The following is a 26,444-nucleotide window of genomic DNA, read 5'->3' on the forward strand; positions in this document are numbered from 1 at the left end:
TGTCAAAAGTGTCAGTTAGTGTCAAAATATCCACCGCAATATTGCAGTCCCATTATAAGTTGCTGATCAGCGCCTTACTAGTAAAAAATAAAAATAAATAAAAATATCCCATGGTTTGTAGACACTATAACTTATAAACCAATCAATATACGCTTATTGGGATTTTTTTTACCATAAATATGTAGCAGAATACATATTGACCCGAAATTTATGGATTTTTTTATTGTATGTTTTTTTTTAGCAGAAAGTAAAAAATATTGTTTTTTCTTTTTCAAAATTGTCGGTTTTTTGTTTATAGCCCAACAAATAAAAAACACACTCTTGATCAAATACCACCAAAAGAAAGCTCTTTTTATGGGAAAAAAGGGCATAAATGTTATTTTGGTACAGCATTACTGCGTAATTGTCAAAGTAACGCAGTGCCGTATCGCAAAAAATGGCCTGGTCATGAAGGGGGGTAAATCCTCCTGAGGTCAAGTGATTAAGCTCGGTTTTACAAAACAGAATATTTTCATCACAATATCAAACAGCAAAAACAAGAAAATAATGTAAGTAAATCGCAGCACAAGGAAAAGTGCGCAGATGACTAATAATTGCATGCTTGGATTTAGGACAATTCATCTGGTTACTTTTGACAGGTAATTTTTGATCAAATATCACACTGACTTTGGAGTTTGTTTATGTCTACTATAATGTCAAAGCAACACAGATCTGGAACACTTGACATTTAAAACAACAGAGGTGGAGTGGTTTTCTACAAAACTGCAGTTTGTGTTTGCAGAATTTAAGTCCACCGGTTCCTTTTTTTTAAAGCAAACCCTGGCAAAAAACTACTGACAATACAAACTTGGAAGTAAAATCTATCTAAACAAGCCAAAATAAATGTTTGTTGCACAAACTCATTGTGATTGGAGTCATCTGGAGAAATGTAGCATAACTAAATATCTAGGATCCAAGGAGATTCAATAAGCCCTTTGGAGAGCTGCGGCCAGTGGATGTGGTAATGTTCTTAGTCTGCCAACCCAAGGAGGCAATAGGCTCCATTTACCAAGTACTCTATTCGGCTGTCCCCAAAGCATGACTTACTCCCACTCTGGCTTAATTGCTTAAACTGATCAGAGTTACTTTGTGCTTAGATATACAATCCATCTCTCCAAAAGGGATTTTGTCAGAATCATTTATTAAACAAATGACATTCTAGTCAGAAACAATATGGCTTTACACTGTTGAATTAAAGACTCATAACTACGTGCAGGGTTCCATTTCTATTTGCTATTGGCAGTACATATGCTCTACATTAGTAAAAGGGCACACCAGATGCTCTGTTCATTCTACCTAACACATTTTCTGCATTAAAAGTAGAAAGGGACTTTCACTAAATATGCAACATATACCTGCTTAAAGCGGAGTTCCACCCTCAAAATGTACTTTTCACCATCCGCTTGCTTTTTTTCTACCTGAAAAACAATTGGATAATTACAATTGTTTTTTTCATTCACTTACCTTGTTGTTAAAGAAAATATAATTACCTTCCTTCCTCTTCCTCCCTCTGCGGACACGGCCGCCGAGGTCACTTCCTGCTTGCATTGACTCCTGGGAGATGAACGTCATTGATCCCAGGAGTCAATGCACCTGCACCAGCCCTGCTCGTTACTTCCGGTGCAGGCGTGTCATTTCCAGCTGAACAGCTTCTGGGCATGCCCGAAGCTGTGCAGCGATGACGCGCCTGCACCGGAAGTGACGAGCAGGGCCGGTGCAGGCGCATTGTGGGACTTCGACGTCACCCAAGAGGACACCGAAGAGGTTCCCCCGGCTTCAACTGCCCACACCTGAGATGTCAACGCTGGACAAGACATTTTCAAGGTAAGTATTTCTTATAAAATGTAAATGAAACAAGGGACAGGTCAGAGGCTATCATTGATTGCTTAAATGCACTAGCCCTGACTGTCCCAGGGGTATTTTTATCTAAAAAAATTTTTCAGGGTGGAACTCCGCTTTAACTTACCTTTTTATAAACTCTTAAAGTATATGTCTAGATAAAAAAAATGTATATATATATATATATATATATATATATATATATATATATATCTTTGCTAGGGATATGCCTGTGTCATTCCTGGGCCAATAAGCTGTTGGCATATACTTCCCAGCCCTGCAGCTGATACACACATAGACAGATATTGCTTGCAATATCATTGACCTAAGATTGCCACATGGCCATATTCGGTCCATGAGATTGACCTAACATGTGGCCATCTTTGTCAGTGATGTCAGGAGCACCCCCTGCCCTTTGTGTACATCAGCTGTGTGTCATGGAATTGCCTGTCCACTGGTCATCCACTCAGGTGCGAACCCAAACCTGGTCATCCCTAATCTCTACAATACATGCACTGTGACCTATGTCTTATCTCCTTTTAAATGTTGTGAGTACAGAAAAGTACATGTTGATCTTGATAGAAATCCAGCAAGCCCCTTACTTCCTGTTGTGGCTGACAACACTGCCTCTGCTGTACTTAAATCCTACAGAGCGTTGTCTTCTGCTGCTCTACCCCCCCCCTTTTCCTTCTCATTAGGGGAAATATTTTGTAGTCTAGCAGGGAGACCTGATTACAGTTTTTTTTCAGTCCTGTATAGGGAGATTTCTCCATAAAACTCTAGGAGGATCAGTTATGTAGGCTTGGCCAGTGAAGAGGAGAATTTGGCAGCAGAACATACACATTGTTGCAGGCTGCAGCCATAGGATGCAGGTAAGTATACATTTAGTATATGGGAGGGTAACTTAGGTCAACACGGGGGATCTAGGTCTTGCATCCCTTGAACAGTGGCCGGAGGTTCTGCATGTTTCCATCCTCTGTCTAAGCTTTTGCTCTTACTGCACGCTGTTTATTCCGCTGGGGCGCTCTGCCAGGTCTTGTTGGGCTCCACGGTTGGGACATCTGTATACGCAATCTTGGTTGCTGCTTCTTTCGGCCTACTGGGATGGATATAACAATATATTGATTTTATATAAAATGCTGGCGATTTTGTGACTCTTTGCATCATAAGTGTTGTTTTGGACTACATCATCCATACTCCCCTGAAGAAGGAATAAAATGCAGAAACGCGTCGAGTGTGCAGCCATGTTGCTCTATGAGTAATCCGTTTACACATTTATGCATTATAGCTGTATATACATTGACAACCTATGATGAAGTCTTTTTAAGGCTAGCTACCCTTTGTTGTATGTTCTATTTTTTGTACTTTTTGGAATAATAAATATGTAATTAATTTTATCTTTTGTACTACATTTAACTTATTGGGTTATAAACAACCATTAGGATAAAGACCACTAAAGTCCCATCTAGGGGGTCCCTCCTCTCTTTTTTTTCTTTTGTATTAGGCATGTGGGTCTTATCCATTATCTCCTCCATTGACTAGTTGTTCCTCTTTTATGATCTAGGTATGAATGACCTCAAATTTATGAAATCAATGTTTTATTTTCCCAGAATTGAACCAATTTAGCAATGCACTTATTATAGGACTAAATCTAATAAAATGTATCAATTTTGGTCTGGTGGCCCCTGCTTTACAATATTGTCTATTTTAAGGGCTAACTCTAGCCTATTTTTTTGTTTTGGATAAAGTGTGGAAGAGTTACAGTTTTTGTTCATTTTATTTCTACCTTTGACCTTAATAGGGAGATTTTCTCCTTTTCTTTCCATTCCCATGACATCTGTACAATAAATGGGAAGTATGATTGACACTGGGGCACGAAGAGATAGACAGCAATAAAAAATATTGTCAGAATTTCTGTCCCTTCATGATTAAATATTTGTTTGTCCCCATTGGAAAGATTTCCCATCACTTCTTGTCACATTAAGTAAGGGGAAATCTCCCCCAACAAAGACATAGGCAGCAATAAAATCCTATCATAAGCTCCAACCCATCCCCACTCTATTTAAAGCAAAATAAAACACCTTTGGTTAGAGTTGGAATTTAAAGCTGACTTTAAGGTATATGTATATATATATATATATATACATATATATATATATATATATATATATATATATATATATATATATACATACATACACACACACTATATTGTCAAAAGTATTGGGATGCCTGCCTTTACATGCACATGAACTTTAACCACTTCAGCTCCAGAGGGCTTTACCCCCTTAACGATTAGCCAATTTATGTGATTCGGCACTGCGTTACTTTAACAGAAAATTGTGCAATCATGTGACGCTGTACTCAAATACAATTGATGTCCTTTTTTCCTAAAAATAGAGCTTTCTTTTGGTGGTATTTGATCACCTCTGCGGTTTTTAGATTTTGCGCTATAAACAAAATAAGGGCGACAATTTTGAAAAAAACACAATATTTTTTACTTTCTGCTATGAAACATTTCCAGTAAAAATATTTTTTAAAAATTGCAATTTTTTATCAGTTTAGGCCAATTTTGTATTCTGTTACATATTTCTGGTATAAAAAAAAATCCCAAAAAGTGTATTTTAATTGGTTATAGCGTTTACAAACTACGGGATAGATAGAGATTTTGGGCAGCCGAGCCGCCCTGCCACAGTATACTGTATCTGCGGTGGGCGGTCAGCAACTGGTTAATGGTATACCAGTCTTAGTCCGTAGGGTGCAATATTGAGTTGCACCCTACCCTTTGCAGCTATAACATTTTCAAATCTTCTGAGAAGTCTGCCCACAATAGGAGTGTGTCTATTGGAATGTTTGAACATTCTTCCAGAAGCACATTCAGATTTATGAGGTTAGGCACTGATGTTGGTCGATAAGGCCTGGCTCACAGTCTCCGCTCTAATTAATTTCAAAGGTGTTCTATCAGGTTGAGGTCAGGACTCTGTGCAGGCCAGTCAAGTTCCTCCATCCCAAAATCGCTTATCCATGTCTTTATGGACCTTGTTTGTGCACTGGTGCGCAGTCATGCTGGACCAGGAAGGAACCATCCCCAAACTGTTCCCACAAAGCTGGGAGCATGAAATTTTCCAAAATGTCTTGGTGTGCTGACGCCTTAAAAGTTCCCTTCACTGGAATTAAAGGGGCCAACCCCAATCCCTGAAAAACAACCCCACACCATAATCTCCACTCCACTAAACGATTTGGACCAGTGCACAAAGCAAGGTCCATAAAGACATGGATGAGCGAGTTGTGGATAGCCTTCCCAGAAGAGTTGAAGCTATTAAAGCTGCAAAAGGTGGGCCCACTCAATGTTGAACCCTATGGACTAAGACTGGGATGCCATTAAGTTCATGTGCGTGTAAAGGCAGGTATCCCAATACATGTATACATACATTATCAGATTAACTCTTCACATTCCAGTCCTAATTAACAAAGGGAAAGAAAGGGATAGGGCCAGTTAAAAAAAAAAACTGAAGCAGATTGGACTAGGCAAAGGGGATGGGAACTGTCTGCAGATAACTTAGCAAACAGCCTACATGCCTCTCCCTCCCCATGCAGTAAGCACACTGCATGAGCAGAGCCTGCATATAGGCAGGGAAAGCTCACCCCCCTGCCTATTTTCCTGACAGTTGACCTTGCCAACCCTGGGTTAACAGCCTACCTCATCTCAACTGGAGGGATGGGCAGAGGAAACCAAAACAAACAGCTTTAGCTCTTCTGCTCTCTATGCTGTGTCAGAGATAGACACTGCATTGAAAATTAAGAAGATTGCTCCTATTTATCAAAGGCCCTTTGTCAATTAGGGCGGATCTGCCCTGTTTTCTCAGTTTAGAAGCATGGCATAGGTTATATTCCTGTGCCGCTCTTTATTAATGAATGTCATCTTTCTGACTCTTCAGACTTAAGGGAAACAGTTTTAAAGGAACTAATTTACAAAAAGGTTACACTTTATTAAATTTGTCATCCCATCATCTGCTCTTCATTACTATTGTAAAAGGTTTTATTATTTTGAAATTCGACAGCCAAAGGATTAGAAAATAATGGAACAATCACTCTCTCCGTCCAAACATATAAAGTATATTTACGGTTTGGATAGCCATAACAACTTTCTGTCTATGTAATTCATAAAAGCTGTCTGTTACTGGGTATTGATAATATCAGTGTGATAATGTGTGAGCCATTTGAAAAAGAAAAGCCAGCTTTCGTATTGATAATTTGAAAAAGAAAAGCCAGCTTTATATTGATAACAACGGGAGATCTATATCAGGACCAGTGGAATTTTTCCAATCTTCACATCTAGGAGATAGGGTGAGTTTTCTGTTCCAAGGATAGATTTATATATCACTGACAAATGATATTTCTCTGAGTCACTTCTTTTTGAGCTTCTTCCTTAGGGGATAATACACATGCATTCTACATTACTTACTTATTTACTCAGTGCTATCATTATACTTTTCAATACAGTTTCTGAGAACAGGCAATGGCAACTTGTCCTAGCTAAATGGCCAGTTGCAAACACAAAGTATAGACTGGTTTGTTTAAAAACATTTTCAGTAACCACTATACGCAAGTGCTCATGCACACTGGACTTAAAAAAATGCTGCTTTTACAGGCATTTGGCATTTTTTTCAGCCTCTAAACACCTCTCCCTTTTAGCTTAGTTGTCTATGCACACATAGGCATTTATGGGCCTATTAGAAGAGGAGTGTTTAGACCAGTGGTTCTCAACTCCGGGCCTCGGGACCCACTAACAAGCCAGGTTTGCAAGATAACTGAAATACATCACAGGTGATATATTTTGCTGCTCAGTGATTGCAGTATTCTAGTCTGCATCTCCCCAAGGTGATACTTAAAATCTGGCCTGAATAAAACAAATTTATGCAGCGCTAGCAATGAATTAGTGAAGATATAAAATTATAAAATTATGATAGAATCAATCTATATCATACAAAAAATCTTAATATATCAATCACACTAAGTGCATAAAATAACTGCAATAATTATAAAGTGCATAATAATCTAAAAAATTAAATATAAATTTCAAGTGAAAAGATTAAAGTGCATATATAAATAATTTGGTGAAAAAAGTCCTTATTGATGATCCAATAGGTGCCAAAGTGCCAAGTGAATAAAGGTGCTTATAAGGTGAAGGTGCCCTCTTGGTTCCCCACTCACCGGATTGCGATTGTAAAAAAGCCCTTGGTATTATTGCACATTTGCCCAGGATCTGATGTGGGGTTCCTCCGATGTGACCTCCAAATTGAAATCGTCTCCGATATCACCATTAAAAGAAAAAAGGGCCATACATCGTGAAGTACGTAAGTATATTTTATTTCCCCAAAAAGCGATTCAATACTTACAGGATAAAAAGGTTAAAAAAGCATGTATCAAACAAAGCGAGTGGCGCCGCTCGTAGCGTGCGTTCCACATACAGGAAGTTCCCAACCGGAAATGACGTTACGTCCGCAACCGGAAGTGCGTCAACGCGTTTCGCCGTCACACACAGCGTCTTCAAAGGACCTTTGCTAGCGCTGCATAAATTTGTTTTATTCATTTATTCTAAGATTTTTCTTAGTGTTTGCAGCAGCTGCACACTTTCACAGTTTATCACCATAATTTATCACTATTGTGCAGCGCGGGTTTAAATTTGTTTTTTCATTAAAATCTGGCCTGTTAGTGGGTCCTGAGGACCAGAGTTGAGAACCACTGGTTTAGAGGGTAAAAAAAAAAAAAAAAAACATTGCTTGCATGTTCAGAATGGGAGCTTTTGGGCAGAGCTTGACATGCTTAAACACTTCTGAACACTAGGCGCTTGAGTGTTCATTTATTCCAATGATCAGAAGAAAATAATATTCTGACCAGTTGAATAAATGAACGTCCCAAAATTTAATGTACCTAAACATGTTTGCATGGCAGACTCTCATATTTAAACGTGTTTTAGCCATCATTAGAGAGTAACAACTAACAGAGGCTGGATAGCATTTACCATATTCTTTTGGCTAGCAGAATTGTTGTATTAACAGTTATTTCATAAAATTATGTTTTGTTTTAGTTTTTAGAGGCTGATTTAGGTACAAAGATTCTAAAAAAGCAAAACTATTAAAAATGTACTCTCCAAAAGTAATCTTTTATAACACTAATACCAAAACCACTGAAAACAGAAACATTTCAATACTCAGATTTAACAAACTTGAATAGAAAGAATCAGCTATTTAGAATGGTTCCTACTTTTTAGAGTCCAACCTCACCAATAATATTCTGCTGTGAAGAAAGCATTTTAACTGCTTAATGTTGTTTTGCCACGACATTATGTTATTGCAATGTGTTTTCTTGGATTCAAATTGACTACATTTAAATACTTTGTAGAGTGTGTAATTCTGATGTGTTGACATTTGATGCTAGTTGGTAGTTCCTGCTCATATTTGTAATATGCTAAATTATTCTAGCTTTCTTTCCTTCTATATATTACTCTCATTATTACTTGGAGTGGTGTTTGGCCCATCTACTCTACATCACATAGTGACCTTCAGCCAGGACCTATGAATCTCCTCTCCTACCATCTCCTCTTCAATGATTTGGCAGGTCTGCACTGCTCATTCAAGAAGCAATTATTACATAGGACATAAAGGGGTAGCCATCTCCCAGCAGGTTTGCATGTACATGGCTTTTCCATGGTGCTATGGAGAAACTGCTGTGAGTGTATAGGTCGCAGCCCTCGGGAAAGAGGTTGGAGCTGCCCAAGCCAACATAGGCCCCAGTCGATAGAAAAGGTCACCATCTGATTTTAGGTAAGAAAATGTCCCCATACTGTGCACACATAAAATAATTATATACACCCAAAACAGCTGCTGCCCTAAACGGTCAAAGAATTCTCAATGTTATCCAAAAAATGGCGTTTTTTAAAACCTAGGTGAATATACAGAAAATCATAAAAATCCATAAATAAATCCATAGATATAAAGTAAAATGTAATTATAGAGCGTATACAGCATATATATATATATATATATATATATATATATATATATATATATATATACAGTATATATTCATGTAATTCTAAAAGGAATGAAGAATCTCCAACATGGAATGTTAATCCCTAAATCCATAACCATGCCATACACCACCACTGTAGTCCTTCACCTATAGGAAAAGCACTCAGGGGGGGCCTACTACCAATTTATTGGCAAGTCATATAAGGCATGATGTAGCATATTGTACAGCCAGAAGATGCATCCAGAGTATATTCCTAAATTAGTAGGCAACAAACTTTCAATGCAACCCCAAAAAATAGAATGAAGAAGAAAACTGCATAGCATTATACAGTTAAATGCACAAGATTAAAACCAAACAATATGATCAAATTTCCATTTTAAACATGCATTTGTTCCACCTAACATTAAGAACATATTCTCTCTCCCAAATATAAAGAAAACCAGCAGTTTCCTCCTAGCAGGCGTCACCACGCACACATGCATGCTAGCAGGAAACTGCTGGCACTCTGGAACTGTAAACTGAAATATGCTCCATGTGTATATAAAAAAAAATATTTCTTTACTGACTGAGTCCATGTATTCAAATTTTAAAACTGATTTATGGGAGTAGAAGGGAGCAGCTTCAGATTTTAAAAAAATTGCTAACGTGCCGGCAAGTAAGCAATACTCACTTATTGCAGGACATGTCATTGTCAATGAAAATATCATGCCAATCAAAGGCAGGATACCTTCATTTAAAAGATAACTAAACCCAAGACCAAAGATTTAATATATTGCAGTTTACCAGTCTTTAGCTGATAGTGGCTGCATTTTTTTTTTTCAGGCTAAAAAATATTTTAGCAAGTAAAAATATACCTGTTGATCTTGCCAAAAATGCAGTGCCCTTACCACTTCCCGTGAGATGAACTAAAAGCATAAAACAATGTTATCTTTATTCTGTAAATAACTAATCTCCCTATCTCCTTGCAATAGAGATGGAAAAAGGCAGACATGTTTGCCTTAAGTGTAGCCTGGGTGACAAACTATATCAGTAAAAGAATGACTCAGGCACCGGAAGTGTGTTACTTGCAGGATTAACAGGTGAGAATAAATTTAAAAAATCCCCCCCATCCAAAAAAATTAAAATAAAAATATGCAGCCACCTCATATGGCTGGTAAGCTGCAATACCTTTTTGTATTTGGGTTCAGAAATGATTCAGGCCTGACAATGTCTAAGATGGCCACTGGTCTACCCCCTACCTAATTATAAAAGAATACTGTAGGTCAGGGGTGTCCAAACTATGGCCATCCAGCTGTTCAGGAACTACAATTCCCATGAGGCATTGTAAATCTCTGACATTCACAGACATAACTAGCCATGATGGGAGTTGTAGTTCCTGAACAACTGGAGGGCCAAAGTTTGGAGACCCTTGCTGTTGGCAGTGGTAAATCTAGCATATTTGATGACCGGGAACAATTATTTTTTAACCCCAGCCCCTCCATACGTCTATTTTATTTTCAGTAATAATCATAACATTAACTGAATGCTAATAATGGCCAGTATAGAAGCAGGGAGTTAAAATGTCCTTTATCTGAACATTGTATATGTATTCATGCAAGTACAAATAAATAAATAAATACAAATTTAAATTTAAACAAGTATCTATTTAGCCACCCCCAAATCGATCCACCTCCGCTCAAGGAAAAATATGACCCCCAACAAAGGTCTATCCTTTCCTTTCCTTTCATTCATGAAAAAAAAAATATACCAGACTTCATAAACTGAGTAGATACCAGTGAGTAGGGAGAGGAAGTTCTCCCTGGCCAAAGAGGAGCCTTTGAATGGATGGTAATGATGTGTGAGGTAGTCATTTCTGACTTGGGGTACCTGCTTCCATGACCCAATGCTGCCTGCAATAGTAAATCACCCCAAGTGCTGTGTATCTTAGAGATTGTGGGGGTGGGAGAATGGTTTTTACCATTTTTCATTCTTTCTTAAATCTGAGAGGACAAAATTTTTTTCTGGCAATGCAGCAAAATTGCAGATGTGCCTGGCCTTTTCTGTGTGCAGGCCATTTACTATAATACCAAAAATATAGAAACAACTAAAAAATGAATATATACATAAAAAAAAACAAATAGCATGAGTAAAAACAACTAATAAATACATTGCTACAACCCAGGCAATGTGGATGCCTGGGTTGTATCAATGTTTGAAAACTGCACTGTACTGCACTGAACTGCACTGTACAGCCACTATATTATCTTCTTTTGTGGCCTTACCAAGGCAGCTTACATATTCTCCCAACACTGTATAATATGTGTGGCTCATCTCTCAAAAAAAACCCTCTCATTTCATCGCTTGATAAATTCTCCTGTGTCTTTCTTTTTGTTGCCTACTCAAATGCTCATATAGTCGCAGTTACAAATGCCTAAAAAAGCCTTTTGTTTTCAGTTAATATTAATATTAATTAGATTGGAGTGCTGTTTTTGTATTTAGGTCAAACTAAAAATAATGTTGAAAAAATAATTACATATGCAAAATATGTGATGGTAGAATGCTGTCCACCAACAGTGCACTGTTCTGTAAAACCACATACAGCTTAAAGGCATCTCCCAAGCATGCTTTTTCCATGACACCCTTAAAACATTAATAAAAGTATATAAGCTATACTTTATTTTTTAAAATGTAATTTGCTTTGATAAATGACCCTCATGGAAGTGTCCAGCCCCCGTGCATGTTTTAACAACAGCTTGCATATTATCCTTGAACATGGCCAGAAGTTAGTGTCAAGTTTGGCACCCCCATAAACTTCATTTTGCTAAATTTGAGTTTTATGAATTTCAAGCAAGATTTGATAAATCAAACCCAGGCAGATTTGCAATCCTAATAATGAGAACAGTATACTACTGTATGCTGTCCTATTATTTTCAAATGTTACCTACTATTGGGTTACAAATGTCTTTTTTGCCATTTTTCTCAATGTCCCAAGATTGTCCAAGCTACCTGCAACTGAACTGGCTTTCACTGAAAAAGAGATTTGGATTCATCCAGATAGGCTTTGAATGTTTCTAGACAGTGTTTGGAAGGATTAGGGAAGGGAATGTTTTTCTTCAAAATTTAATGCAGAAGTGTTGGCAAGCATGTTAAATCACTGACACACTTCAAGAAATGATGGATACTTTTGTAAGATTTTATTGAAAGACAGATTTATATTTTAAAATATACTTACAGCTAATGTAAATGGTAAATCCTTTTACAGTTGTATTTCAGAAATAAACTGTCTGTCTTGATATGCTCCTGTAGGCATGTCAAGTTGTTCCCTTAGAATTGAAAACTTTAATATTGTTTGATCCTGGTTTATGTTTACTATGCATGTGCAATTGTTTGGCTGGCAGAAAATGCTTGAGCTCTTTCAAAGAAATAACTTTTTGGATATGACTGTGTTAAGTATAGCATTATATATTTTTACATTTTTTTGGAACTGAAAAAGTATATATGATCCTGAATAAATAAATAGCATTTTATATAGCAGAGCATAGGTCTGGTGGTGACCTGTAGCCCAGACAATAGTTGTAGGCAATTAATAATTTCGATCTCTTAAAAAAAGGTAACTATGTATTTTCTTTCATCACCTGATGGCAGCTCGTTTGTCTATTTAAAGGCATTTAACATTCCTGAATAAGGAAAGGGATGGTGGGCACTCAGAATGACATCCAGAAAAGGGTATTCATTTTTTGAAAAGACATGTACAATGCTCTAAAAACATATTATGCGCTTTGGACATTAGTTCTTAGTCATGGCTTTGTCAGAATAAGAAACACTTAAATAGTATATAAAAAGGTCATATAATTAACCAGCACAATTGAATAAAAAATGCAAAAGAGAAAACTTGACATGACTAATAGAAAACATTACAGAAGATATAGGCATATTATAAAACAGGCATATAAAAAGCAACCCATAATAGCATACACAGTTTATATTATTCCAAAATAGAACTTCATAACATCAGTGGGTGCTTCATAAATTATCATTATTAATTTAGTGTCTAAATTATATCATCAGGTTTTCCCTTTTGCATTTTTAATTTGCCTGTGCTGGTTAATCATTTGACCTTTTTATATACTATTTAAGTGTTACTTATTTTGTTTTTTAATAGCCATGACTAAGGACTAACATTTGAAATGCATAGGCTGTTTTTACAGCTTTGTACATGTCTTTTCAATAAAGGAATACCATTTTCTGAATGTCATCCTCAGTGCCGACCATCCCTTTCCTTATTCTGGTACATTGAAGGTGTCTGAGCCCTGGGCAGAGCTGTTATGTGGGAAGGTTGTAGCACCTACACACCTGTTTCCCATTTACCATCCCTACCTGTACCTTGTGTTTTTCACTATTATAAGATATGCATTCATCACGTAGTTTCATGGTGTCATTTTTTGCTCCGTAAGCACATTTTTAATAAGCACATTTTAATATTAAAATAAACAAAACCCTTTCATGCTGAATAAAAAAATCACCCCAATGTAAAACTGTAAAAAACAATAATAATCAGCAGCTATATAAAAATCAAAACTCAAAAATATAAATATATCAAAACAACGGTTCTGAGGGGATTCCCCTTGAAATGGTCAGCACAAGAAAAACTTTTCCTGTGAGGATCCACAGATAGAAACACAGTAAAAGGTATTCTCATCTCCCAGGGTTAGTCTCTACTCCCTACGTGCGTTTCGTCTGTGCTGACTATTTTTAAGGTGGATCAGATTGGGAAGAAATTTCAGTTTTTTTAAATATTGCTAATGCTATTAAAACCTATTACGTAATGTAAAGATTTAGTGTCAAGAGGGTAGAGCTTCAAGGAGTCCACTCGCCAACTTTCGTTTAAGCATGTGTCTTCAAAATTGTATTCAAAAGAAAAGTTCATGCACATTCAGCTTTTCCAAAACAGAGGTTCAGCATCACACAGGGTGCTAAGCATAGTTTGGTCCCTCCACTCACAGTCTATCCCTGCACAGACTGCAATATCTCAGCCACCTTGCAGTTTGGACTACTTAGCTCCTTAATCTGCTTCTGCACAGACATTTACCACCCACTCAGATAATGGCCATACAGGCTAGGACACAGACACCCTACTGCTGTGTATGTTTACACACTGTTGCCTCTTGCAGCACTACTCACCCGGTGATGGAGGAGCCCTGTGTGGCTACCCTGATTCCCTTTTGTAGGTATACACATACCTGCCCACAGAGTTTTACACCTGATGTAGAATCCTTTTAATTCTGAACCATGCAATATTTGCATCATTCCACTACAATGGCCCTATATATTCACAGAAACATATTAGAGAACTTACATTAGAAAATCTTCTGCTGAAATTTTCTATCAGCATTGTGCATCTGGTAAAAACTGATTAAACAAAATGTAACCCCTAATCATGGTATTTGTGTTTCTAATGTGCCTTCTGTTCACATTCCTACTTGTGATGTTAAAGCTAAAAATAGGCAAGCTACGTTTCTATATTCTGTAAATTATGAATCCCTTACCGTGTTTGTCAGTACCAAAAAGATCATGTAAACCAAGCCTGTAAAAAACATCAAAGCAAGAAAAAAATTTTAGCAAGTAAAACCCAAGAAATTGTAAACAGTAATTTAATCCTGTATTTGGCTTTTGGGGCTTTCTTTTGTAACTGATAATGTAAAAAACCTTTCTAACACCAATTACTGACATGTAATGTCAGTAATTGCATGTAGAAATAGCAAGAACTAACTTTAATATGCAAAACTTCAATAAATAGAAAATACGAGTTATACAGTTAGCTAAGGTTTTGTACAAGGATAAAAGAGCAATGCACATTAACCACATTTTCATCATATACCATTTCCTCATAAAAACATGGAAAAATGTTTTAACCTTGCAAAAACATGCTAATTTGCAATAAACGTGCTTTTAACCACTTGAGCTCTTGGAAGGTTTACCTCCCTTCACGACCAGGCCATTTTTTGCGATATGGCACTGCGTTACTTTTACTGACAATTGTGCGGCTGTGCAATGTTGTACCCAAATAAAATAAATGTCCTTTTTTTCCTACAAATAGAGATTTTTTTTTGGAGGCATTTGATAACCTCTGCGGTTTTTATTTTTTGCGCTATAAACAAAAAAATGCCAACAATTTTGAAAAGATGAATATTTATCACTTTCTGCTATAAAACAGATCCAATAAAAAAATGTTAAAAATCTAATTTCTTCATCAGTTTAGGCCAATATGAATTCTGCTACATATTTTTAATAAAAAAAATCCCAATAAGCGTATATTGATTGGTTTGCGCAAAAAATCATAGCGTCTACAAACTATGGGATAGATTTACGGAAATTTTTATCTATTAACGTTTATTACTAGTAAAGGTGGCGATCAGAGACTTATAGTGGGATTACAGCAGACAGATTGAACACTAAGTGACACTTTTTGGGGACCAGTGACACTAATACAGTGATCAGTGCTAAGAATATGCAATGTCACTATACTAATGCCTAAGGCAGGGAAGGGGTTAACATCAGGGGCGAACAAAGGGTTAAATGTGTTTCTAGGGAGTGATTACTAACTGTAGGGGATTTGCTTTTACTGTGAGAAGGCAGAGATCCTTGTTTCCCTGACTACCTCCCCTTTTTACAGAACGATGACCTGCCTTGTTTGCTTAGGCAGACTGCCATTCTGCTTCTCTGAGAAATGATTGGTAGATCCCAGCAGACATCGGGTTTGCTGGACCCACTGATTGGCTCCTGCTGTGTCCAATCACAGCAGGAGCAGGTTACCAGCAGTGCGCGTTCGCACCCCAGACCTGGAAGTAGAGAATCGAGTACAGGTGCGTGATTCTGCACAGGAGAACAGCCTTGCCACAGCATACATACAGTTTACGCTCGGAAAGCGGTTAATGTTTTTAATATGTAATGCAAAAATGTTCAAGTTACAAAGTATAGATAGCTTCAGTTACAGTCCCTGACAGCATAATGTTCAGTAAATATAGTGCTAGAGAGAAATGACAGAGACTGTAGACATACAAGAGGAGATGATGGTTGGAGACTGTGGACATGTTACAGGTATGGTTTGAAATTTGTAATAGAAGAAATAGAAAGAGGCTGGAAGCATGTTACATGAGGCTTTTAGAGGGCACAGCTATTACCCCTTTACAAATCAATACTTCCATTCCCACTACAGACACTTGGATCCAAGGGCTGCACCGCAAGTATGAATGAGTCCCATGCGGCCCTCAAGTCAAAGCTTAGGCAACAGGGATTGTGTTCAAACTCTATTTGATAAATTATATTGTGCAATGCTATAACCTGTTTTCTACTTCTGCTATGCCACACATGTGCTTCACCTCTATTTCTAAAGCCAAGATGCAGAGATTGATCTGGTTGTCCATTTGTTGGCCAGACCTAATAAATACCCCTCCTGCAAACCTCCTCCTGTCTGTCTGTCATACTGTAACAATACTCATAACACTTTGTTGTAGTGATGTAGATACTCCCACAAAGAAATGAAATATTTGGGTACATTTAATTTGAGAGTGTAATATAATAACCTACTGCTAGTTACAATGGCTGTAAAAACTGCAGAAAACCATGAAACCAGAACTTTTACACAGCCAATGATTCAGGATATTCCCCTTCAGATTTAGGGAGTTCTGTAACTAGTATATATAACCCAGACCAGTCCATGACAGGAGTCTGGAAGGGGCATGATTGACCTTGGCACCTGCTTATTAAAATCATGGAGATAAAAAAGTGTAAGTGTAACAGAACAAGCCATCCTGCAGATGTAGCAGTTGGGGGAGGGGGGGGGTTGGATGAGACAAACTATTTAATATTGATAGGGGTGTTTACAATGATCAGCTTTCATTCATTAATGTGAAACTTTTGTTCCAAAAGGAACAAAACAGTTGTTGCTACTGCTTAAAAAATGTTAGTTGGAGTTTGACTTCAATTGGTTTAGTGTATCTTAATGTGCTAGTGTATCTAACACTGTCCTCTCCCCCAGACTGACAAAGCTGCTGTCTCTTACTCCTTCATCCACAATGTAGGCACTCTAGTACAGGAGTGTGCTGCTGATCAGATCAACAGGTAAAAGCCGAGGGAACAAAAGCTAATGCAGCCACCACATCTATATTGGATTATTTGTTGTGAGTCTAATGGCACTTTTCCACTGCAAGTACCGGCTCAGCTCTACTTGGCCCTGCTTGGCCTTGCTTGGCCCTGTTTGGTTTTCCACTGCATGGTACCGCAGTGGCACGGTGTTGGAACGGTTCGGTACGGTTTGGTATGGTTTGCTTTTCCACTAAAGTAGTTCTAAAGTAAGTGGGTGGGATAACAACGATTCTCTGACCAATCAGTGGCTAGTAGTGACTGCATGCGAAGGATTGTGGGATATGGTACCGGTATGGTACCTCTTGGAACCAAAATCGAGGTGGTTCTGTTTTAGAGAGCCGTACCGTTCGGTTCCATGTAGTGGAAAAGCGCCGATGTACCGTACCGAACCGTTCCTACACCGTAAAATGCGGTACCAGCAGTGGAAAAGCACAACCGTTCGGTTCCATGCAGTGGAAAAGCACCTTAATACGGCTTTAAGTTCCTTTTAAATTGTTTCTGTCTATTTTCCTACCATCTGAATAAAAAGTATGTTGTTTACAGAGCTCAATAGCTCCAGCTGAATGTCCTAAACACAGGCAAATGAATTAAAAGGATTACTCATCCCTCATTGGGCAGCTCTGTTTAAAATTGCAACCAAAGCATGCCTCCAGTTTTTTGTCTTTGACTTACATATAGTGGTATAGTATCCTTTTTTTTTTGTAGACATACAGTATAATAAAAAAAATATATATATCAAACATCAGCTTAGAGATGGAGAAAAAAAACAACCAGCCAAGCCAATATAGTTTATATTTAAAAGAGGGAGCTAGCAATAATTGCATTGAGTTTCTGATTTTAGGTATCCTAAATATTTCTGTATCTGCACTTATTCCAGGAAATGGATATTCTGAGCAAGAGTAACTGTCAAAGTAGCATTTATTATTATTGAAAATCCTGACATATATTCGTATCTGATAAAAGCTGGATGCATTAACATTTTGCAGTTAGTTAACCTTTAGCTACTTTTGGGACCAGATGTAGCTGTTTATCCAAACTGGTATGTAAAACCCAGATAAAGATAATATGAAGTCAATCACAAGCAATTATAATATGTGATTTTCCATCTAACCTGTGAACTCCTTGTGGTTTTTTTTTCAGCTCCCATGCAAAATTGTAGCAATATTGCTACACTTCTTCTTTCTAAGTGCTTTTGCTTGGATGCTGGTGGAAGGACTGCATCTCTACAGCATGGTAATCAAGGTGTTCGGATCAGAGGAGAGCAAACATCTTTACTATTATGGGATCGGATGGGGTATGTGCAAGTATATGTAATACTGGCTGTTGTTAAAGTGTAAATCCAGACAAAACTTTTATTTATTTATTTTTTAAACAAGGGACACAGACAACAATTCAAAGCTTAGAAGGGTTATAGTCTTCCCTACATGCATTTATCTTTGTATTGATGTTCGATATTTATTCTCGCTTTTGAACAGTAGACTCAGGTACTGTAGTTATTAGTGGAGGGTGGTGTAGTCAGTGGGCTAATGGCTGCAATAACAACTTATTGCAAGTGAGAATTTGGAGCTATGTGTAATAGTAAAGATCAATAACATTTTGCCTGTTTATACTTATCATCCTTACAGTCACAGTTCTGTATGATATACAAGAGAGTTTCATAATACCTAGTTTCTGTTTTGAGATATTTTCCAGTTCAGTAATTCGTAGCTACCTATAGCTACATTACAGAAACTTTAGGCAATTATAGGTAATTATTGCATTGGGAAATGTTCATTCTTCACTGAGCACTGAAAGTTTATGCTGGCATATTTACTAGAAAATGTTTTCGGAAGTAAATCAAATATTTGGTATAAACATTTAAAAATTTCAGAAAAGCATAGGAAAACTAACAAATTAGAGTAATAACCAACATATCTTGTTTTGATTTGAAGGCATTCTCAAAGTGGTTATGAATCCAGGTATTTGTCTTAGCTTCTGCAGTATATTGCTTTAGCTAAATGGAGAAAAAATACAAAGCTCTCAGGTACATGTAATGTAAATGTGCCTGTCTGGAACACAATACCACCATCTCACTCACACTGGTGCAATTATTTCTTGAAATATATTTAAACAGAATAAACCAGGAGACAATGGTATGGCTCAATATGTTTGTATTATGGGTCAGTTCCAACTACAAGTTTCTGTCTATGGGGCACAACTGGTAGCCATGGCTGATTCAGAGTACAGTTTGAGATACTCCATTGTTTGATCCATTCAGCCCTAGATGGCTGCGGTATCTAACCACATTAAATGACCGAACATAATATTAGTGAGTATAATGCTACAGAAAACTGTCAGAGATTGTGAACATGCAATGAGGGATAGCCACAGACTTTATACAGTACATGGTTTGGACGTTATTTGTAGGGACATACTTCAGGAAATACCCATAGACTGAAGACATTACATGAGATCTCTAAATCAAAACCCTCTTAAATAAATTAGAGCCTTCCTAAAATAAATCAAAAATATTTGATATCCATATTAGAAAAGATTAGAGGGAAAAACACAAAAATGTAAACTAGTGTGAAATAAATAATACAAACCCTGGCCAAAATGTTTCCTCTGCTGGCCTGAATAAGCACCTAGCTAAAGAAATCTACTACAATATGTGCCAAAGGGCCACATGCTGCCCTTGAGCTGCCCTTGAGCAGCAGGTTGGGCACCAGGGACAAAAGGGGCGGTTACTTCAAAACTGAAATTTCAGCTACAGATGGAGCCTGGAGGACTGAGTCACCCTTTGGGTTCATATATTTATTAGGAAATCTAGTGGTAAAATTTGTATGCGATGATTCTTTGCTGTTTTCCTGACCATTTTAAGGTGCTAGATTATTCCACCCATCAGTTGGTTTCTATATCTCCTTCTGCATTCTCAAACTAGAAAATAAAAATACTAGTTTTGGTTATGGGTAGATAAAACTAAGCACTTTCCCAGGTAAACTCAAATGTTAATTAGTATATACTATATGTACATCCGAAGAATATTATTGTTTCAATTATGTATTCACACAGAGGCTACTTGGGTCGCTTTTGCTAGGAATTATACATAATATTATAATAATTTAGTGTAACATGTACTGTACACTTTAATGGTTTACATATATTTCAAAAAAATATGCATCATACTTGTTTTTAGCAGAGTATTTTATAACTACATATTTTGCATGTAAAGGCCTAAAGCAACCAACAAAAATATATTTTTAGCTGTGTTGAATGTGGTTGTGTAATTTGTCAGACAGCGGCGATATAGAGAATGTACCATGAAAACTTGTTTCTTTTCTTGGTGTAATTATGTGAACCCCAAAAGAGTTTCTTGACATATTCAAAACATTTGTTCACACTAACAATAGTGGTAGTTAGGCTCTGGAAGTAATTAAAATTAGCTGATTTTGTAAAAATATTTGAGAGAACAGTTGGCTAAGAGTGTTATTGATCTAAGGAATATTCAGCATTCACAGTGATAAGCTACAACTGATAAGTTTCCAGTGGAACAATTAAAATGTAAACAGGAAAATCTTATTTTACATATCTACTTGTAAAGCAAAAGATGCTGTACATTTTAATAGATAAAGAATGATCAAATAAGGGCATGGGTAGCTGGGCCCTTCTATGGGGGACCGGCACAGGTTTTTCTTCTCTGGGAAAGGCTATTGACCTTCTGTTAATACACTTTTGAGTACTGGGCCTGATGGTGGCCTCCCTCTAGGTGGTAATATTTGCCCAGTTTTACTCCAGGCATCGGCAAATAAAGATGCTGACAACATAGGATAAACTATCTCCGTTTCTGGATTGATCATGCATCTGTGTCCCAAGGCCAGGATTTTGTTGGTCCGGTGTCTGGAATTAGGGAAATCCTAAGGATAGACTTTGGTCAAAGGGACTTGGTCATTGAGGGAGCTCAAATCACCATTTTGGAATTAAGAGCCATTCATCTGTCCCTTCAGAGGTGGACCGACCAGTTTTAGGGACTAGCAATGAGGCTTCAGGTGGACATCAGCTTACATCAACTATCAAGGCAGCAACCAGAAGCCACACAACCCTTTCAGAGGCAGATTTAATTCTGGCTAGGGCCAAAACACATGTCCCAGCCTTGACCTAATGGCGGGCTCCCGCAAGGGGGTCCCTGCACCTCATTGGTTGTTATAGGCATGTTATCATTATAGCTTACATCCAGAAGGGCAAGGTCCCTCTTTTCTCTCTTGACTTGTTCAATTGGTACCTCTTGGGCTTTTCAGCAACAGTTATCTGTTTCTTAGATTTTCATGGCTGCCATCTGATTCTTGGTTCACAGGATTGTGAAGTTCTACCAGGTTGAAATTCATTCCTCTGCTGACTCCAGCTTTTGCAGAGAGGTACCTCAAGCCGCCTTTCCCAAGTGACAAGTCTGGGGGCATCATGATTTGCCTGCCATTGTAATTTATGGCCAGGGAAATAACTCATGACCTGTGTAGGCTTTGAAAAGTTAACACAGGGCTCACTTAGGGAATTTTTCCCCAGTTCTGACAGGTAAGTAGATTTGTACAGGAACAAGAAAGGTAAATACTGTTGGGGAAGGGGTAGTTAGGCAACTTTTTATTTTTCCATGCCCTTGAGACAAGAAAATAACAAATGTTTTTATTCTTAACATATGCTTACGGACAATGTTTGTCCTTACTGGACTTCTTTTACCCTTTTTTTTTTCTTTTTAAAGATTTAATTTATATCTCATACTCTAGCTGTTTTTAGGCGATCCCTGAAAACTCATCTCTTTGGGGAAGCCTATCTACAACCCCAACTAATCTTCCATCAGCTCATTCCCTACTGTTATAACCTGCCCCACCCCCATTAGATTTTAAGCTCTTCTGAGCAGGGCCCTCTTAATCCTCTTGTATTTTATTTTATTGTATTGTAACTGTATTGTCTCCCCTTTTTTTTATTGTAAAGCGCTGCGTAAACTGCTGGCGCTATATAAATCCTGAATAATAATATTAATAATAATAATAATTTAAAGTGATTGTAAATTATTTCTTTTAATAACAAACAGGTTTATACTTACCTGTTTTGTCCAATGAAAGATGCAAAGAGCAGCCCGAACCTCCTCTTTTCAGGTCCCCCACCAGCCCTTCTGGCTCCTCCTCCCCAGGGAGTGCCCTCATAGGAAGCCAATACCTATTGGGGAACGCATGCGGGCTTGTTCCTGAAACTCCCTATCTCCGTCTGTTGACACAGACAGCAGGAATAAGCCCCGTCCCCAGCTCCCTTGTCACTTGGTTTGATTGACTGTCGTGGGAACCAATATCCAGTGAGACCAGGGAGTGAGGCAAGAGAGGAGCTGCAGATAGGCACAGTGCTGGACCAAATGAGGGGCTCGGGTAAGTAAAAAGGGGGAGTGAGGGGGGAATACTTATGCCTAAATATTTTTTACCTAATGCAAGGAATGCATTAAGGTAAAAAATGGTTAGGCTTTAAAACTCCTTTAAATTAAAATTATACCCTAACTAAATATTATTCCGTTTGTTAAATCACCTTGTAACATAAACAATTGTTTTTTTTTTTAAATCCTTTATTGCATCTCAGTTCTTTTGTTTAGCCCGTTTTTTCTTACATGGCATTTCTCAGGGCAGGTTTTCCTGATGGTGACAATAATGGACCATGCTTGTGTAATTCTTGTAGGTACTTGTAGTCTCCAACAGAAGTCTGTGTGACATGGTGACAAAGCAAGAGCATGATAGAAAGACAAGGATAGAGCATTGTTGCCCTTGAATAAGTGTCTGAGCAAGGGCCTTTGTTGCATGATTCCCAGATGTTATTAAAATATTGAAAACCTTTTTCATTTTTATTTGTATGGCTTTTTTTGTGGTGACAGTGCTACGTCCAATTTGTGATTTATCAGTGATGACAGACAGGTATATTGACATACCATGGCTAGCAACTTGGCCTAACTAAGCTGCCTGTCATTATCATTTTAACCTTTTCATGCAAAATTCCTTTTACATTATTTTTTTTTCAGAATATTACTGTGCTTTTCTATAACTCAGTGTCTGCTAAGCCAAGACTTGACACCAATTTAAAATCTGATCATGCACTGCACAAAGAATGTTCTTTTAGAATGTGTTATAAAAAGTATTTTGCTAAAGTTTTAAGGAATGCCATTATGCTGAAATAAAATGGACATGTGTATGTAATTGTGCATAATTCTACAAATGACTTCCAGTGAGCATTGTACTTTAGCTGACCCACTTCTGAAAGCTATATCAAACCTAATTATAAAAATAACACAGGCTCTGTACAGTCATAATTGGAATACTTTAAAGTCACTATTATACAGTAAGACATTTTGGTAATGCCTCTAATTTTTATGCATTTCTACTGCTATCCAATTTGGATATTCCTGAGTGACCTTTTATTTCCTTTTCCTCCTCATGCTTTAATCTTGCCTGTAACCTTTCCATCAGTGTATTACAAAGACGGTGTTATTTGTGAAGTGGTCAGCCCCATGAGGAGGTTGATATTTTCTGCTGCCATGTGCTTACAGGATTTGAAAATTACACAATTCACACATATTCCCAAGAAACTCTTTGGGGGACAATGTTGTCTTCATGTCTTTATTTTCTAAAGGTTCTTGGCAATCCGGAAAAAAAAATAAAATATTCCCACAACACATCACTTTTGGCATTAAGATGGCAGGAAAGACTAAATTTTCACCCTTAAAGGAGACTTCCTGATAACTGAATTGCCAAATTGGTGCAGATTTACTTTAATCGTCATATTCATCTATTGTTTGTGCTTACTCAATGCCTTATTTAGTTGAACAATACTAAAATTCCCCAGCACTTCAGTCTAGCTAGTCACCACCCAAAGAGCTAATTAAACTACTTTAACATTTGTGAAAAAAAACAGATTTTTTTTTTTTTTTTTTTATACATTTGTAAATATATGTAAAGCCACAATTCCACGTGGGGGTACCTCTGTAAAAGTGTAATGCTGGGACATAAATAGCAATGGATACTTTATGAGCAGGTATGCCTTGGGGTATCCTCTTCCTTCTTTTTTTTATAATTTATTTGTAGCATCACATAATACACAATAGATACATGTGTAATCTTAACTAGAGTTGAGCGGACACCTGGATGTCCATGTTCGGCGGGTTCGGCCGAACTTGAAAAAAAAGTCCGGGTCCGTGACCCGGACTTTTTCCGAACTTTACCTGGACACCGAACCCCATTGAAGTCAATGGGGACCCGAACTTTCAGGCACTAAAATGGCTCTAAAAACCAATGGAAAGGGCTAGAGTGCTGCAAATGGCAGCAAAATGTAGTTAAGAGCATGGCAAGTGCTCTTAAAAAAAAATTCCCCTTTAAATGTGTAATTTTTAAATAGCAAATTAGAACTGCACTCTGTAGTAAAATATAGCTGAACGCTGCACACAACAGACTGATAAAAATATTTTTTTTCTCCCTCCTCCTCCTCAGTGGTCTCAAGTGAGGGCAAAAAGATTGTTCACTGCACCACCCCCCACACAGCAAAATCGATGTAGATCGCTAATGGACGATTGTTCTGTCCTGTGTCTCCTAATCTCTCCCTGCCTAATCTCTCCAGCCTGTCCCTAAAATGCTCAAATATGTTTCCCTGCCTACACTCCGACCTGTCCCTGCATTCTTTTCGGGCACAATGTTGTTTTACCCTGTCTGTCCCTAATCAGCAGCAGCCAGCACCGTTATGATGTGTGCTCTCTCCCTACACTACAGCAGACTGACGCACTGCGCGCTGTGTCTCGAGCTTATGAAGACCTGGGTCACATGCTTCAGCTGCCCAATCACAGACATGCCATTAGTAGGCATGGCTGTGATGGCTTCTTTGGCACACCAGTTAAACGCTTGTTGAATGGCTGTTGATAGCCCGTCATTAAAACCGCGCCATTACATACAGGAAATAAAATAACCGAACACAGGTTTTAAACCCGAACATACAGTAAAGTTTTCGGGTCCGTGTCCGGGTAACAAAAATCCAATTATCCGTGTTCGCTCAACACTAATCTTAACAAAATACATTGACATCTCTGTTATCTGACAAATATTCCAGTGGTTTCATACAAAGTGAACAAACATTTTTTATTTTATATAAGCCTTTATGACTTATTTAAGCCTTGCCTACCTGCAAGGAGTTTGCATGTTCTCCTTGTGCTTGGGTTTCCTTTGGCTACTCCAGTTTCCTTCCACATTCCAAAGACAAGCTTGTAGGTTATATAGAGGAAAAAAGAAGAAGTGCTTGGCGCTGCCAATATATGCGTTTAGAAGTGTGGAAGGTAGAAGCTAGTATAGACAACACAGATGTCACAAATATTATAACTATTATGCACGTTTGAAAAAATGGATATTAAATAAATAAGTGAGGTTTTAAATGAGGTAAAAACAGGAATAAAGTGTAAGAGCATAAAACCTAAAGCCCAATATTTAAATGTATAAAAGTAAATAGGTATGCAAAAAAAGAAGGTGACATATACATCCACAATATACTCTAGTAAAAGATATATATATATATATAGTGCCCTTCAAGTGAGGGTGAAGTGGTGGTGTTAAAACAATAAATAAATATATAAATTCAAAAATGGTATTATAGTGCAGTGACTATTAGGTGATATGTAACACAGGTGTATAAGTGATAATAAAAAGGTAGAGTAGAAAAAATTAGTATATATAAATTATTTTACAGTGACTAGAGTGACCATAAAGTGACATGTGCAAAAAAGGAAGAGAAACCTCAATCCCAAGCCTGGGAAGAGAGAGTGCCCAATATGGTTCCCCAAAAATGACAATGGGGTGGGCCACAGATGGAGGAAAATAAATCCAAAAAATTAATAATAAAAAATGCTGAAAAAAATATATAAAATGGTGGCTAAGTGATTGGTACACAGAATATCTCAAAATCAATAGTGTGCTAGTGAAAAAATGCGCAAAGAAAGTGGTCAAAAATGCATAAGAAAAAACATCCACTGAGTCCTTAAGAAGCGCATAGAGGTATATCAGTCCAAAATAGTGATGAGGTGCCAAAATCACAGGTGCGACCGGTTGGATGATTCTTAGAGTGAGGACTATGGTGCTCCCCTATTCAGTGGGTCCGGTGCTCCCCTTTCTAGTAAATACCGAGCTTACCAGAAAGTGCTACCCCTACAGGGGTAGAGCGCAGGTCGATATTTGTAGTTATGGCTCCCAAAGCAGAGGGGTCCGGTCACCTGGTCCACTTCTAATATTCCAATTGCCCGAGTCACAACTAATTGGCGTGTTAGTAGGGGTGTTCCAACATTAATGCTCCAACCAAGCCATTCCAGGACCTTTCCTTTTCAATCTGCAGCTGTTGTCATTTTCTGAAAATACAATGCTGCATTGTAT

General features: G+C 37.7%; 1 protein-coding gene across 1 annotated transcript in view; it reads left to right on the forward strand.

The window, feature by feature from the left end:
* The window catches only part of ADGRD1 (adhesion G protein-coupled receptor D1), an 897,745-nt gene that overhangs the window by 616,919 nt on the left and 254,382 nt on the right, over positions 1-26,444 (forward strand). The window contains exon 18 of the mRNA XM_082270985.1: positions 18,178-18,331. Within this exon, the coding sequence (XP_082127111.1) occupies positions 18,178-18,331 (154 nt within the window). The remainder of the gene's footprint in view (positions 1-18,177; positions 18,332-26,444) is intronic.

Source organism: Pelophylax lessonae, assembly GCF_965119305.1.
Source record: "Pelophylax lessonae genome assembly, chromosome: 1".
NCBI lineage: Eukaryota > Metazoa > Chordata > Amphibia > Anura > Ranidae > Pelophylax > Pelophylax lessonae.